At 35.9% G+C, this 13,491-nt stretch overlaps 2 protein-coding genes across 2 annotated transcripts; both read left to right on the top strand.

The window, feature by feature from the left end:
* Window positions 1-1,994: 1,994 nt before the first annotated feature.
* Window positions 1,995-5,318, top strand: LOC102602939 (aminomethyltransferase, mitochondrial-like; the record flags this gene model as incomplete). The annotated part of the gene is given in 4 exon segments (NM_001288362.1): window positions 1,995-2,043; window positions 2,776-3,346; window positions 4,116-4,234; window positions 4,657-5,318. Coding segments are annotated over 3 exon segments (1,221 nt in total). The 5' UTR covers window positions 1,995-2,043; window positions 2,776-2,788.
* Window positions 5,319-6,830: 1,512 nt separating this feature from the next.
* On the top strand, window positions 6,831-12,826 carry LOC102602600 (deoxyhypusine synthase). The gene is made up of 7 exons (XM_006348074.2): window positions 6,831-7,076; window positions 8,739-8,906; window positions 9,432-9,650; window positions 9,869-9,955; window positions 11,462-11,585; window positions 11,671-11,906; window positions 12,343-12,826. Exons 1-7 carry the CDS (start codon window positions 6,870-6,872, stop codon window positions 12,436-12,438), a joined length of 1,137 nt encoding a protein of 378 aa, XP_006348136.1. The 5' UTR covers window positions 6,831-6,869; the 3' UTR covers window positions 12,439-12,826.
* The last annotated feature ends 665 nt before the right edge of the window (window positions 12,827-13,491 follow it).

Genomic DNA, 13,491 nt, shown 5'->3' with positions numbered 1-13,491 from the left:
TTTTTTTCGATAAATCACGAAAATGAGTAATTGATTATTAAAAATTATGAAAATGACTTTATGCTGAATTTTTAGGTTATATTTTTCATATTTTTTTATTAATCAATTACTCATTTTCGGGATTTATCGGAAAAAAATAAAAATTTAAAAAGATTGTTGAAATTGTTGAATTTAAGGTTACTATATTTATTTGTGATTTTTTGGCGTTAATTTTATATATTTTTTCTATTTTTTATTAGTCAATTACTCATTTTCGGGATTTATCGAAAAAAATAAAAATTTAAAAAAAATTGTTGAAAATGGGTTGGGTAGTTTATTTAAAAGGGGGTATATCTAGACCCTTTCGAATAGTTTAGGGGTATATTTGACCATTTTTTAATGCCACGTGGTAATGTAAAAATGACGTGGAAATTCCATTTGGCGTTTAACGCCCATAAGGGCATATCTAGACGAAAAGTTGGACGGCGAGAGCACGAGTGAGCCAAACTTTAAACGGGGGGAGGGGGGGGTATATCTAGACCTTTTCGAATAGTTTAGGGGCATATTTGACCCTTTTTCCTTTTTAAAATTCATAGCCCATGGGATGGCCTCTGAGGCTTGCAGGTTGGGCCTATGAGGCTAGCGGGCCAAATGAGGTTGGGTTAAAAAGCCTCGTTCCTAAATGGGGTGAAAAAACTTAGCTCAATCCCATTTAATTTAGGAAAAATTACTGAAATACACGACTTATGTTTCTCTTATTTCCAATATCCCCTTCTATTTCTAAAAACCTCAAAAATCCCTTATTTCTTTAATGTATTCGAGCTACATATTATGTATCCGGTTAATTTTATAATGTATCCGAGCTAGTTTTTAATGTATCCGAGCTACATATTATGTATCCGGTTAATTTTATAATGTATCCGAGCTAGTTTTTAATGTATCCGAGCTACATATTATGTATCCGGTTAATTTTATAATGTATCCGAGCTAGTTTTTAAGGTATCCGAGCTACATATTATGTATCCGGTTAATTTTATAATGTATCCGAGCTAGTTTTTAATGTATCCGAGCTACATATTATGTATCCGGTTAATTTATTAATGTATCCGAGCTAGTTTTTAATGTATCCGAGCTACATATTATGTATCCGGTTTGTGTTACTTTTTAAAGGATTAATGTAATTACAAACTAAAGGGGATATATTGTAATTTCATATTAAAACTATGGGATTCCTAAAATTTATCCTTTAATTTAAGGGTTGGGTTGGGCCGGCCCAGTGGGCCAAGCCCATTTTGACGGCTCTACTTGGAGGTGACGATCTGATTTGGGCCTTTAGAACACTGATTTCTCATGTGGGCTTGGAGCAAACAAGTCGTGAGCTTTGTGCTTAATGGGCCATGATCGAAAGCCCAATCCTCAGAGAGCCCAACGCAGGCATCAAAAGTACCAAACAAAAGAAAAGGCTCATCTACACTTTTTGTCATGTTTTGGTTGGTCTTTAATTTGCCTATGTTTTCTGTTTGTCTATAATTTATAGTATCTCACTATCTCTTATAACTAATAGGAGTATATAAATTTATATTTTGTATCATAATAAAACACGACTTCAATTCCTAAGAAACTTATACCTGATTAGATATAAATTCAATTGATAAGGGGAAAATAATAGAGTTAAAGGGCTTGTGAAAATGCCATGTCAACTGAATGAGAATACCACCCATACCAACCAAAGAGCCAAATCCAAAAGGGGGAGAGATAGAGGGACTATCCAAATTCCTACCACTCACTAAAGATGAGTTCTCTATTTGAAATAGAAAGCCTCCTCCACCCACTCTTCACCACCAACAAATCTTTTCTTTTTTTCATTTTTTTTACTTATTTAAAAAATATATATTATTATTAAAAATATTTTTCCTTGTTGCCTACCACCAACACCAAGATTGGTATTTATCAGATAAAAAAGGCCTTGTTTTTTTCTCTGCCCATATATCAGTTGGTAACTCTTATAAGCTCTCAGATTTATCTTTTCAAGAATACAAAAAGATTCAATCTTTTTGCAAGGTGGTAAGTCTTCTTTTTATCTCTCAATCAATGCTCCTCATGTAATTACCATTTATCTTGAAACACAAGATTGTATTTTTTTTTCTCTTTCAGAGATCTGTCATTGTATCACCTTATAGATCATTCTATTTGGATCTGAACTGCTGAATGTTGTCCGAATTTTCACACTTAATTGAACTTTCATGGAGTTCCTCCGCCTTCAAACAGATAAATACAATTGCCCCTGATTGATTTAATGTTGTTATAATCCTAGGATAGGCTAAATTACATCAAGAAAGTCGAACAATTCTGAAGTGGTTGGTTCAGGGAGTTTAACATTGAGAAGTTGTGATGTGATTTTGGATGGATAAAGCAGTTAAGAAAGAGTACTATTGAAAGTTATTAAATCAAACGGGTTAATCCATCTGTTTGTGAAAGTTTATATGCTCTTTAAGTTCTTCTTTTACTTTAGCTATTGCCATTTTGACTATTCTTGTACAAAGTGTCTCATGAAAAGTTAAATTATTGAATACTTATTGAGAAAAAAATTGACGCAGATTCCTAGATGATTTACAAGTTGACTATTATTTACATGTTCCGACTTTCTGCTTGTTCTTGTTACCACTAGGAATGGTGTTTTTGACAGTTTCTCAGTATGATTTTGATATTTTCGAATTAGATGGATTCAATTTTTTGCCTTGAAAAATGATCAGTCTCATTGTTTGGATTTTGATGATTTGTCTGTAAACTGTTCAGATTATTTGGAAAGATGAGAGGAGGATTGTGGCAACTTGGACAATCGATCACCAGACGTCTGGCTCAGGCTGATAAGAAGACTATTGGTCGTAGATGCTTTGCTTCAGATGCTGATCTGAAGAAGACTGTTCTATATGACTTCCATGTTGTCAATGGGGGAAAGATGGTGCCTTTCGCTGGTTGGAGTATGCCTATCCAGTATAAGGACTCAATTATGGACTCTACAGTAAATTGTAGGGAGAATGGTAGTCTCTTTGATGTTTCTCATATGTGTGGGCTAAGCCTCAAGGGGAAAGATACTATCCCTTTCCTGGAAAAGCTTGTTATTGCTGATGTTGCTGGGCTTGCTCCTGGGACTGGTTCTCTCACAGTTTTCACAAATGAGAAGGGAGGTGCAATTGATGATTCAGTGGTCACCAAGGTGACTAATGATCACATCTACCTTGTTGTAAATGCGGGTTGCAGGGACAAGGATCTTGCACACATTGAGGAGCACATGAAATCATTCAAGTCAAAAGGTGGTGATGTTTCATGGCACATCCATGATGAGAGATCTCTTTTAGCCCTTCAGGTCTGCTCGCTCTTTCCAACAATTGATTCATGCTATATGCTTTATATAAATATTCTCTTATCATGAAGTAAGTAATAATGTTAATCACATGCACTAAGAACTGATCAAAGATTGAAAAAGGGCGCTTAAGTAGCCAAGGATATGATAAAGTGATATCCAACATCCCAGTGGATACAGAATGTCAAAAATATTCAGCTCATAGAATTATCAGACTATCTGTAGAAATGTGGGATTTTTCTAGCTTAAGGTAATTTGCACTTGATCATATCTGGTGATAATGTATAGATCCAAATGAATATACTTTCCGGATGACCTTTTCTCATTGTATCGCTAAGTTATTTTCTTTCCCTTCGTGCAAATATTGCCGAATCCATGCATATTAATCCCTCGCCCTTCTGTTCTTTCTTCCTTATCTAAAACTTTATTTTCATCAGTTTTGGGGCACACTTCTGTGCTAGCAATGATTTTCTACCCCCCTCTCTCACCCAACTCCTTCAACCGACTAAAAGAATGTGCAACTTGCAAGATATTTACCAAATAATCTTCATCTTCCCCACAATTAATGAATCTTATTTTCTTTCAATGCATCTCTCGAACTATGTCTTCGATTTTCAGGAAATAATTTCTTTCATTTCACTGCTTTTCAGGAAATAATTAATCTCTTTCATTTTCTGCTTTTCAGGAAATAATTTTTTTTTCATTTCACTTCTTTAAGCTGTTTAATTATTTCGCTAGTTACAGATTATTTTTCTTGACTTCTTTTGTTCAGGGCCCCCTTGCTGCTCCAGTTCTTCAATATCTGACAAAAGATGATTTGAGCAAGATGTACTTTGGGGAATTCAGGGTTTTGGATATCAATGGGGCACCATGCTTCCTCACAAGGACAGGGTATGCTTCTGCTCTTGCTTTCCTCTTCAAAATTGAGTGCTGAATCTGCGCCCGAGAAAAAGCAATCCTTTGGTTTGATAAACTTTTTCAAAATTCAAAAAGTTCAAAATCAAAATCACTTCAGATAAATGAAAAAAGGTCCAAGCATTTTTCTTCGGCTAGTTCCTTCTTTAATTGTTTAATAATGGGTTAACCTGGCTTCTGTTATGGTCGAATACCTCTTTGTTATTGCACACTAATGGATAAAACAGCTACAACTGTATCCATAAGGCAACTTCTCTATGTTCCTAGTCATTCAGTGAGCTATTTTCTTATGCAATCATTTCCTACTTCTGATGTATGCTTGGCACTTGATCCTTGCGCAAGTAATCTTGACTTGCGACATCCCCTCTGACATAATCTGTATTTTGAGTGGTTTTCAGGTATACTGGTGAAGATGGATTTGAAATTTCAGTACCTTCAGAAAATGCTCTTGATCTTGCAAAAGCTCTTCTGGAGAAATCAGAAGGGAAGATTCGGTTAACAGGTTTAGGAGCTCGTGACAGTCTTCGTCTTGAGGCTGGATTGTGCTTATACGGCAATGACATGGAGCAGCACACAACACCTGTAGAGGCAGGGCTGACATGGGCCATAGGGAAGAGAAGAAGGGCAGAAGGAGGCTTTCTTGGTGCTGAGGTAATACTAAAGCAAATTGAAGAAGGTCCTAAAATCAGGCGAGTTGGCTTTTTCTCTTCAGGCCCACCCCCTAGAAGTCACAGTGAAATTCAAGATTCAAATGGACAAAATATTGGAGAAATCACCAGTGGTGGTTTCAGCCCTTGTCTTAAGAAGAACATAGCAATGGGATACGTAAAAACAGGTAACCACAAGGCAGGGACCAATGTCAAGATTGTGATTCGAGGAAAGTCTTATGATGGGGTGGTTACCAAGATGCCTTTTGTACCCTCCAAGTACTACAAGCCATAATAACTCTTTGTTGCCTCTTAAAAACTTGTTGATTCCTCTAATTTCTACCTTGTTCTTACTGTTTTTAGTGAAAGTATAACCGGAATACTTCAATCTACATGTTGCTCTTTTTTGCTTATGAGTTCCTTTCAATGCAACATGGACCACTTTCTTTCTTTCTTTCTTGCATGATATGTGTATTTTCCCTTTTGCCTTCCTCTGGCATTATCACAGAGTTGCATGATCTCAGTAAATGTAGTGTAGTGTGTATAATGGAAGGTACTTGAAGTACATATCAAGGGTATTAAGAGAATGCCTAAGCACCATATTTGCAATGACAAATGTAAATGTGATGAGCCACATTTGCCATTTGGGGTGATTCTGACGTCCATACTTGTGTTGCCAAAGTTAAATTTGTTACTACTTATTATGCAACAATTAAGAACTTCTTTTAACTTCTGCAGAATCATATAAAATGAGAGAAAGATGCACCAACCTATGTATCGTATATACAGTGTTTACTTTTGTCATGTCACATAATTTTTTCTTTTTGCTTTTCCTTATCTGACATTCAAAGACTCTACTCCCAAGGAAAAAAGTTCTCCCCTAATTATACACCAAATTAGTGGTATCAAAAGAGCATATTATGTTGAAATTGATCAAGTTAAAATGAGTTGAGTTAATAAATAGGTTGGGCTAAACTCAACCCAAAAGTTGCTTGGGCTAAAAATGGGTTGGGTTATGATCCGCAAATTTGACCCAATTTTTTTTTAATAGTCCACTCCTGAAACCCGGGAATCGAGCCTTGACTCGGCACTTGGGACATAAGACTCGTGATCTGATCTGAGCCTTGACCCTAGCTTGGAAACCGACACAGAAACCAACCTCAAGAGGTCGGTTTTATACTCTTTAAATTTATATTTCACAAAAAGAAACACATTCTAAGGTCAGATTATTATTTTTGCAAAAAAAAAAGATAAAAAAAATATTAAAATTTAAAACCGACCATCAGAGGTTGGTATATTTTGATTGATTGATTTATTTATTTTGAAAATAAAACAACTTCGTGAGGTCAGTTTTTATGACTTTTATTTATTAAAGAAACGGACCTTAGAAGGTCGCTTTGCATTTATTTTATTTTTGGCGTTACGAAAATGACTTCCAACCTTAACTCAAAACCCGAGCCTCAAATTTGACCAGAGACCCAAGACTTGAGCCCTAACTTGGGACTCGAGACCTGATCCCCGACCATTACTTAGAACCCTTAACAAGAAACAATTCTAACCTGAGATTCGAGCTGATTCGGGACTCAAGACTCGAGACTTGATCCTAACTCAGGAATCCATACCCGATCCCCCACCATGACCTCGACCCGAGACCATAGATCCAAGATTCGGAACCCGAGCCCTAACTCATAAAAAAAATCCAAATGAAAGTAAACTTTACAATATGGGCTAGAATTAGGTTAGTATTGGGCTAAATTGAAAATCACCCTTTAAAAATGAGGCTAAAATCAATTCTTGGGCCATATTTAACACCCTTCAACAAAAAATGTGGGCCTGGGCCTCTAGCAAAATGAACAGAAACCGGGTCCGTTTTTAAGAAACCCATTTATTACAAAACTCGCGTTTTAAAAACGCATAAACTCGCGGCGGCAGTGGTGTTCCGTACATAATCTTCGTCTGCAATAATGGGTGAGGCTCTGAAGGACAATATCATGGACTCAGTAAGATCGGTAGTTTTCAAAGAATCCGAAAATCTAGAAGGCTCTTGCACAAAAATCGAGGGCTACGACTTCAATAAAGGCGTTAACTATGCTGAGCTTATCAAGTCCATGGTTTCCACTGGTTTCCAAGCTTCAAATCTTGGTGACGCCATTGAAATTGTTAATCAAATGGTCAGATTTCACTTCTTTCTTTAACTTACGCTAAAAAAGTTTGTTGCTTTATGCAAATTCTCATTTTTTTTCCAGTTAACTTAGATCCGATGATATTGAATTTTTTCACCCATCCGCATATAATAAAGTTAATTGCTTTACACTAACTATATTTGGGTTTCAACTACTCTCCCCTTCCCATTTTATAAGACTGGAAACAGAGTTTAAGATGTTAGCTTGACTTATATATTAGTATGTCATTCATTAGTCATAGTGGAAAAAAGGTCTTGGTAGAAAAATTAGTTCCGTAGAGAAAATATCACATTGAAGTTTTAATATGTTGTAATTAATTTGGATTCTAAAAGATCATGAAACATGTAGATACTGAATAATATCAGTCATGAGTATCCAGGTGGTAAACTTGGCCCTTGGAAGCAGATTTGGAGGAACAAGGTGCCAACCAAGGTAAAGTGTTTCTCCTGGTTGGTTGCCAGAAGAGCATGCTCCACTCATGAGAAATTGAAAAGGAGGGGTTTCTATATTGCTTCTTGGTGCTCTCTCTGTAATGAGACTGAGGAAACCAACAACCCATTTGTTCCTCCATTGCAAAGTGACAACACAATTGTGGAACCTTTTTTTGGGACTAACACATACATAATGGATTATGCCTGAGCATACAGCAGATCTACTTAGTTGCTGGATCAGCAGAGGGGGGAGAAAATCTAAGAAAAAGTGGTGGAGTATAATACCATCATGCATTTGGTGGTGTATTTTTTTTTTTTGATAACTGAGAAATCCGTCTGTGACCCGCCCTTTGGACCAATCACAGCCTTCTAAACTCGGTGGATAATGGGCCCGCCCCTCTACCCTTCTCCACTTAAATACCGGGTTTCGCTTTGCATGGTATGGGGCTTGAACCTGCGACCTAAGCCACAAATCCTCCACCTTTTGCCACTTGAGCTAGGCCTTGGGGGCGCATTTGGTGGTGTATTTGGAAAGAAAGAAATAGGAGATGCTATGATAACAAAGCTAATTCAATAGAGAAAGTCAAATGGAACTGCTTGACTACTTTTTATTTTTGGTGTAAAGAGGAAGGGATAGAAGAAGCTGCACAAATTTTGGATTTTATAGGCACTTTGTAATCTATTTGCCTTTTTTGTTTTTTCTCTTGTTGAAAACCAATTTTTGGAGGTCTCCAGCATATCCTTAATGCTGATGAATACAACATTATCTTTATTAAAAAAATTAAATATCAGTCATGTTTTGGAAGTCATAAAATATAGAAAGTAGCAGTAGAAAGAAGAAAGTTAAAAATTTAGAGTTTGTAGGCAAAATATGTTAAAAGAATTATTCCTAAAATAGAAAGAATGCTATTTAAGTTGGAATTGGGTGGGTGTAGATAGTATGATTCATGGTTCTTGTATGCATATTGGAAGTATCGAAGACTTATTTCAATTCAATTAATATATGAATTTACTTCGGAAAATCTGTCCACCCTCACAAGTCAAACCTCACCATTCTTTTTACAGTTGATGATGTGCTTCTTAAAAAATGGTTTGATTTTTTATTAACAGGTTACCTTCTTTCATACACTTGAAGTTTTTGAACTAGTTTTAAAGTTCTTAAATTGATTCTAGAAGTTTGAAATTTGTGTTTTTGTTTGGGGGTGTGATGGTTTTGAAGCTAGATTGGAGGCTTTCACATGAGCTGCTCATGGAGGATTGCAGCGAAGAAGAAAGAGATGTTGCATACAGAGAGTCGGTAACCTGCAAAATCTTTTTGGGGTTCACTTCAAACCTTGTTTCTTCTGGTGTTAGAGACACTGTCCGCTACCTTGTTCAGCACCGAATGGTGAGTAGCATTTAAGTAACAGTTCCAGTCGTTTCTGTTCTACTAACTTTTAAGTCTGACTGTGTTGTACCATTAAGTTTGAACCTTGTGGGCTACTTTCATATGAGATCATCTTAATATATATTCTCAATTTTTTTTTATGTCCCCTCCCTTCTACACTCTAAAGCTATAGTTACCACACTAATACTATGGCATCCACTTATTCAACCTCAATACTCTTTTATATGATTTATTATGTCAAGCACTGAATCACTGTTATGCTTGGTTTGTATTAATTGAAGATTATTTATCATGTTCCACTCTCTCCTTGTCTCTCTAATTTATTGGTTAAGCAAACTAGAATACCTCATCCTTCTCTCTGCCACACAAGTACTAAATGCTATGGTAGAAAATTACAATCTCTGTGTCTTAGGTTTTAGCTGTCATGGCTAGCATTGGTCTAATGAAATTGTTGTTACCATAGGGAAGAATTTTATATTATTTATTGTGTCTTGGACCTTAGCAAATTGACTTCCCTCCCTGCAGGTTGATGTTGTGGTTACTACAGCTGGTGGTATTGAAGAGGATCTCATAAAGTGCCTTGCACCAACCTACAAGGGGGATTTCTCTTTATCTGGAGCTGCTCTACGATCGAAAGGATTGAACCGTATTGGTAACTTATTGGTTCCTAATGACAACTACTGCAAATTTGAGAATTGGATCATCCCAATTTTTGATCAAATGTATGAGGAGCAGATTAATGAGGTATCTACTCTTGTCTGGTTCGGTGTTAGATCCTCCCATTACTTGTTTAATATTGGCTGAAGCTTTAACATTCAATCGGTATTTTGGAATTACTTTCAAATACAAATGGATTTTTTACTTGGGTCATTGTGTTTGTGATATTCTTTCAAAAATGATAATACTTATCTTAGCTTAGGCTTGTGATGATTTGACCGTTTTATCTTCTTTTTGTACTACAGAAGGTTCTATGGACACCATCTAAAGTCATTGCTCGCCTGGGTAAAGAAATTAATGATGAAACCTCATACTTGTATTGGGCTTACAAGGTACATTTCTAATCACTTCCCTTTCATTACATATTTGATGAAATTGTATTACTCAAGTTAGAACGCCAAATCTGGTCCCACATATATAATAGTTACCTCTCCCTCTTTTCATTTTATAAGGTGCATTTCTAATCACTTCCCTTCCATTCCATATTTGATGAAATTATATTGGTGAAGTTAGAATGCCAAATGATCTAGTCCCACAATATAATTAATTATTAAATACGACTTCCCCTTTCCATTTTATTGGCATAGTTTGACTGGACACGAAGTTTATGAATGTAAAGAATACTTTTGAATCTTGTGTCATAAACTAAAGTTTGTATATCATGCCAAAAATACCTGTTGTATCTTGTGGTCTACTGGTCTTAAACATGTCATGTCATTTATGTAAGGGAGTGTTATTAAGGGTATGTTGAAGTTAAAAACTTGCTAAATATAGAAAGAGACATTCTTTTTAGACAAACTAAAACGAGAAGTAAGGCACATAAATTGAAATGGTGGGAATAATATTGGGATATTATTTTGATAAATGAGAAAGTAAGAGATGTTACCTGAGAGAAAATGGATTTGCATGCATCGTGGTAGCAAATTCATCATTATTGAGATCAGCAAGTGAAATCAAGAGGAAAGGATAAAAGGAGAAGAAACCTTTTTTTTTTTTTTTGGAATGAGGAGGATTCATCTAGCGGACCCCATCCTGTTTGTGACTGAGGCGTAGCTGTTGTTTCCCTATTTTTTTTTTGTTTAGACGCCGAAAAAACCCTTGAACTGTTTCCTTTGAATTCAAGAAAGAAAATGAAATACAACATTGTATAGGAGGGAAAAAAGAAAGTTTAAAAGAGGGATACAACTTCAGAGGCAGATTTTTGCAATACTTAATTGGAGGATATCTTTTGTGCAGAAAACATCATTAACAGTTTTTACTCTTATCAAATCCTTTCTGCTTGCCAAATGCACAAAAATTCAGGAAAGTAGCTTCTATCATTATTCCCAGGTTTTCCTTGCAATTAAATAGTACCTTTGTCATTCAAGGTACTAACCTTTGTTATAGTTTTCGTCTTTCAGGTGGGAATAATAGGGATTGGGTTGGGGATATCTTCCGAAACACCTAGCTGTCGTTTTCTGGAAAATATCGACTTTTACCCAGGAAACTTTTACATTAGTGCAGTAGGGAAGAACAGAATAGGAGATGTCTCTTTCCAAAGGGGGGTATGAATTGAAACAACACCTTATTTTTTGGTAGGAAAATTAGTGATCCTAGTTAATCTCAGTTTTTTTTTGGTTTTTGGACTTGGCTGACGTTGCTGTAAATAGTTCAACAATCTATCTTAGTGCTGTTTTGACAGACTGAAAATCCTTTTACCTTCTCAAAAATAAAAAGGTTGTTAAAATACCTGTTTTATCTCTAGATATTCCAAGTGAAGTTTTTTCACAAGCAGAAGTCTGCCTGCTGAAATATTGTGACTTAATTTCTAATAGAATAAATCTCGTTTTCATTCTCAGAACCGGATTCCTGTCTTCTGTCCTGGCTTGACGGATGGATCACTTGGTGACATGCTATACTTCCATTCTTTCAAAAAGGGAGATCCAGATCTTAATCCTGGTCTAGTCATAGACGTTGTTGGAGGTATAAGTATCTTATCAAGTGATTATTTTCTCTTATCAAGAATTTGTTTGATGAAAGAACTAACATAATTAAGTTCTATAACCAGATATTAGGGCCATGAATGGTGAAGCTGTCCATGCTGGTTTGAGGAAGACAGGAATGATTATACTGGGTGGAGGGCTGCCTAAGCACCATATTTGCAATGCCAATATGATGCGCAATGGTGCAGATTTTGCCGTCTTCATTAACACTGCACAAGAGTTTGATGGTAGTGACTCTGGTGCCCGTCCTGATGAAGCTGTATCATGGGGAAAGATACGTGGTGGCGCCAAGACTGTGAAGGTTAACAACTTACCTCTTCTACATTTTGTGCAAGCATCTCCTTTGGGTGTGTTGTTATCATGAAGATTAAATGGAGGGGAAAAGGTCTGTCTGGCAGGTTTGTGATGGGAAAAAAGATTTGTCATGAGTTAAGAGGAGGTGATGTTTCATTATTTAAAAATCTCAAAGAGTTAATATCACTAAGTTTAGCTCGAGGAGGGAAGTTCAAATGTGTCAAAAGCTTATGAGAGAGTATACACTTTGCTCAACCTTACGAATAGTTTATTTAGTTAAATTTTTTTATGTTTTCCTATCTGGGTTAAAATTAGGGCAACAGAAATCATTTCTAGAACAAGGTTGGTTCTTTTACTGTCCCTGCTATATATTTATCAGACTATAGGCTTCAAAGGATGTGAGATTCTAATTTGTTGTACTGTTTTTGATTTGTTGAATGCAGGTGCATTGTGATGCAACAATTGCATTTCCCATATTAGTAGCTGAGACATTTGCAGCCAAGAGTAAGGAATTCTCCCAGATAAGGTGCCAAGTTTGAACATAGAGGAAGCTGTCCTTCCAACCACACATATGAATTGCTAGCTTTTGAAGCCAACTTGCTAGTGTGCAGCATCATTTATTCTGCAAGACTGACTAGAGAGCAGGGTATATTCCTGTACCCCGAGTTAGACGACATCCTGTATGGTTCAAATTAATTATTTTTCTCCCCTTCACACCATGTTATTTAGTTCTCTTCCTCTTCTAAAGTGAAGAGCTTAGATGTTCATAGGTTTTGAATCATGTTGTATCATATTTTGAGTTTTGGAGGTTGGTGATAACTGACAAGTCCTCTTACCATATATATGATGGATCCTTGTACTATGAGATTTAGGGTGTGTTTGGTACGAAGGAAAATGGTTTTTGGAAACAAGTGGATTTTAAATTTATTTTCTCATGTTTAATTGGTGAGTAGAAAATATTTTTTAATGTTTGGCTGGTCAATGAAAAATATTTTTTAGGAAAATAATTTTGATTCGAAAATTAACCCCGATAATTGATCTAATACCTGATCCTGACACCTAAACTAGGACAAAACCCTAACGATCCTACCAAAAGTCACCTTTCAGATCTGACTCAGGAATTGGCCAGACCTTCGACCATGAAATATTTTTCAAAAGTAATTTTTTTTATAAAAATAATTAATCCGGGGGGAGAGGGGAAGTTGGAGGGATGGCAGGGGTAGGGTGTAGGGGTGGCGTAAAAATTGAAATATTATTCAAAAAAAAAAAATTGACCGGGGGGGGGTGGGGTGGTGGTGGAGGTGGCATAAAAAAAAATAAATTTTAAAATTTGAAATACTTTTTAAATTTTTTTGATGAGGTGGCCTGGTGGGTGTGGGGGCCTAGGAGTGGCGTAAAAAATAAATAAAAATTAAATTTTAAATGAAAATTGATGAGGGGGACGGGGTAAAATAATGAAATTTTAATTCCAATATAAAATTATACATAAATTTTTTCATAATCAATTTACCAACAGACATCCAAAAAGAAAATGACAAAAAAATGGCATGGTTGCAAAATCACAAAAAAAGAAAAAGAAAAAGGGAACGTTA

The sequence above is a fragment of the Solanum tuberosum genome, unplaced genomic scaffold (assembly GCF_000226075.1).
Source record: "Solanum tuberosum cultivar DM 1-3 516 R44 unplaced genomic scaffold, SolTub_3.0 scf00099, whole genome shotgun sequence".
Taxonomy (NCBI): domain Eukaryota; kingdom Viridiplantae; phylum Streptophyta; class Magnoliopsida; order Solanales; family Solanaceae; genus Solanum; species Solanum tuberosum.
The sequence above is the reverse complement of the archived record's forward strand: the minus strand, read 5'-3'. Positions and strand labels throughout refer to the sequence as shown.

What these genes read in the sequence shown, in the direction of transcription:
- LOC102602600 (XM_006348074.2), top strand. Translation starts at nt 6,870, where the DNA reads ATGGGTGAGGCTCTGAAGGACAATATCATGGACTCAGTAAGATCGGTA. An exon ending in ATGAGGAGCAGATTAATGAG is followed by an intron (nt 9,651 to 9,868) that starts GTATCTACTCTT and finishes TTTGTACTACAG; the next exon opens with AAGGTTCTATGGACACCATC. An exon ending in ACTTGTATTGGGCTTACAAG is followed by an intron (nt 9,956 to 11,461) that starts GTACATTTCTAA and finishes TTTCATTCTCAG; the next exon opens with AACCGGATTCCTGTCTTCTG.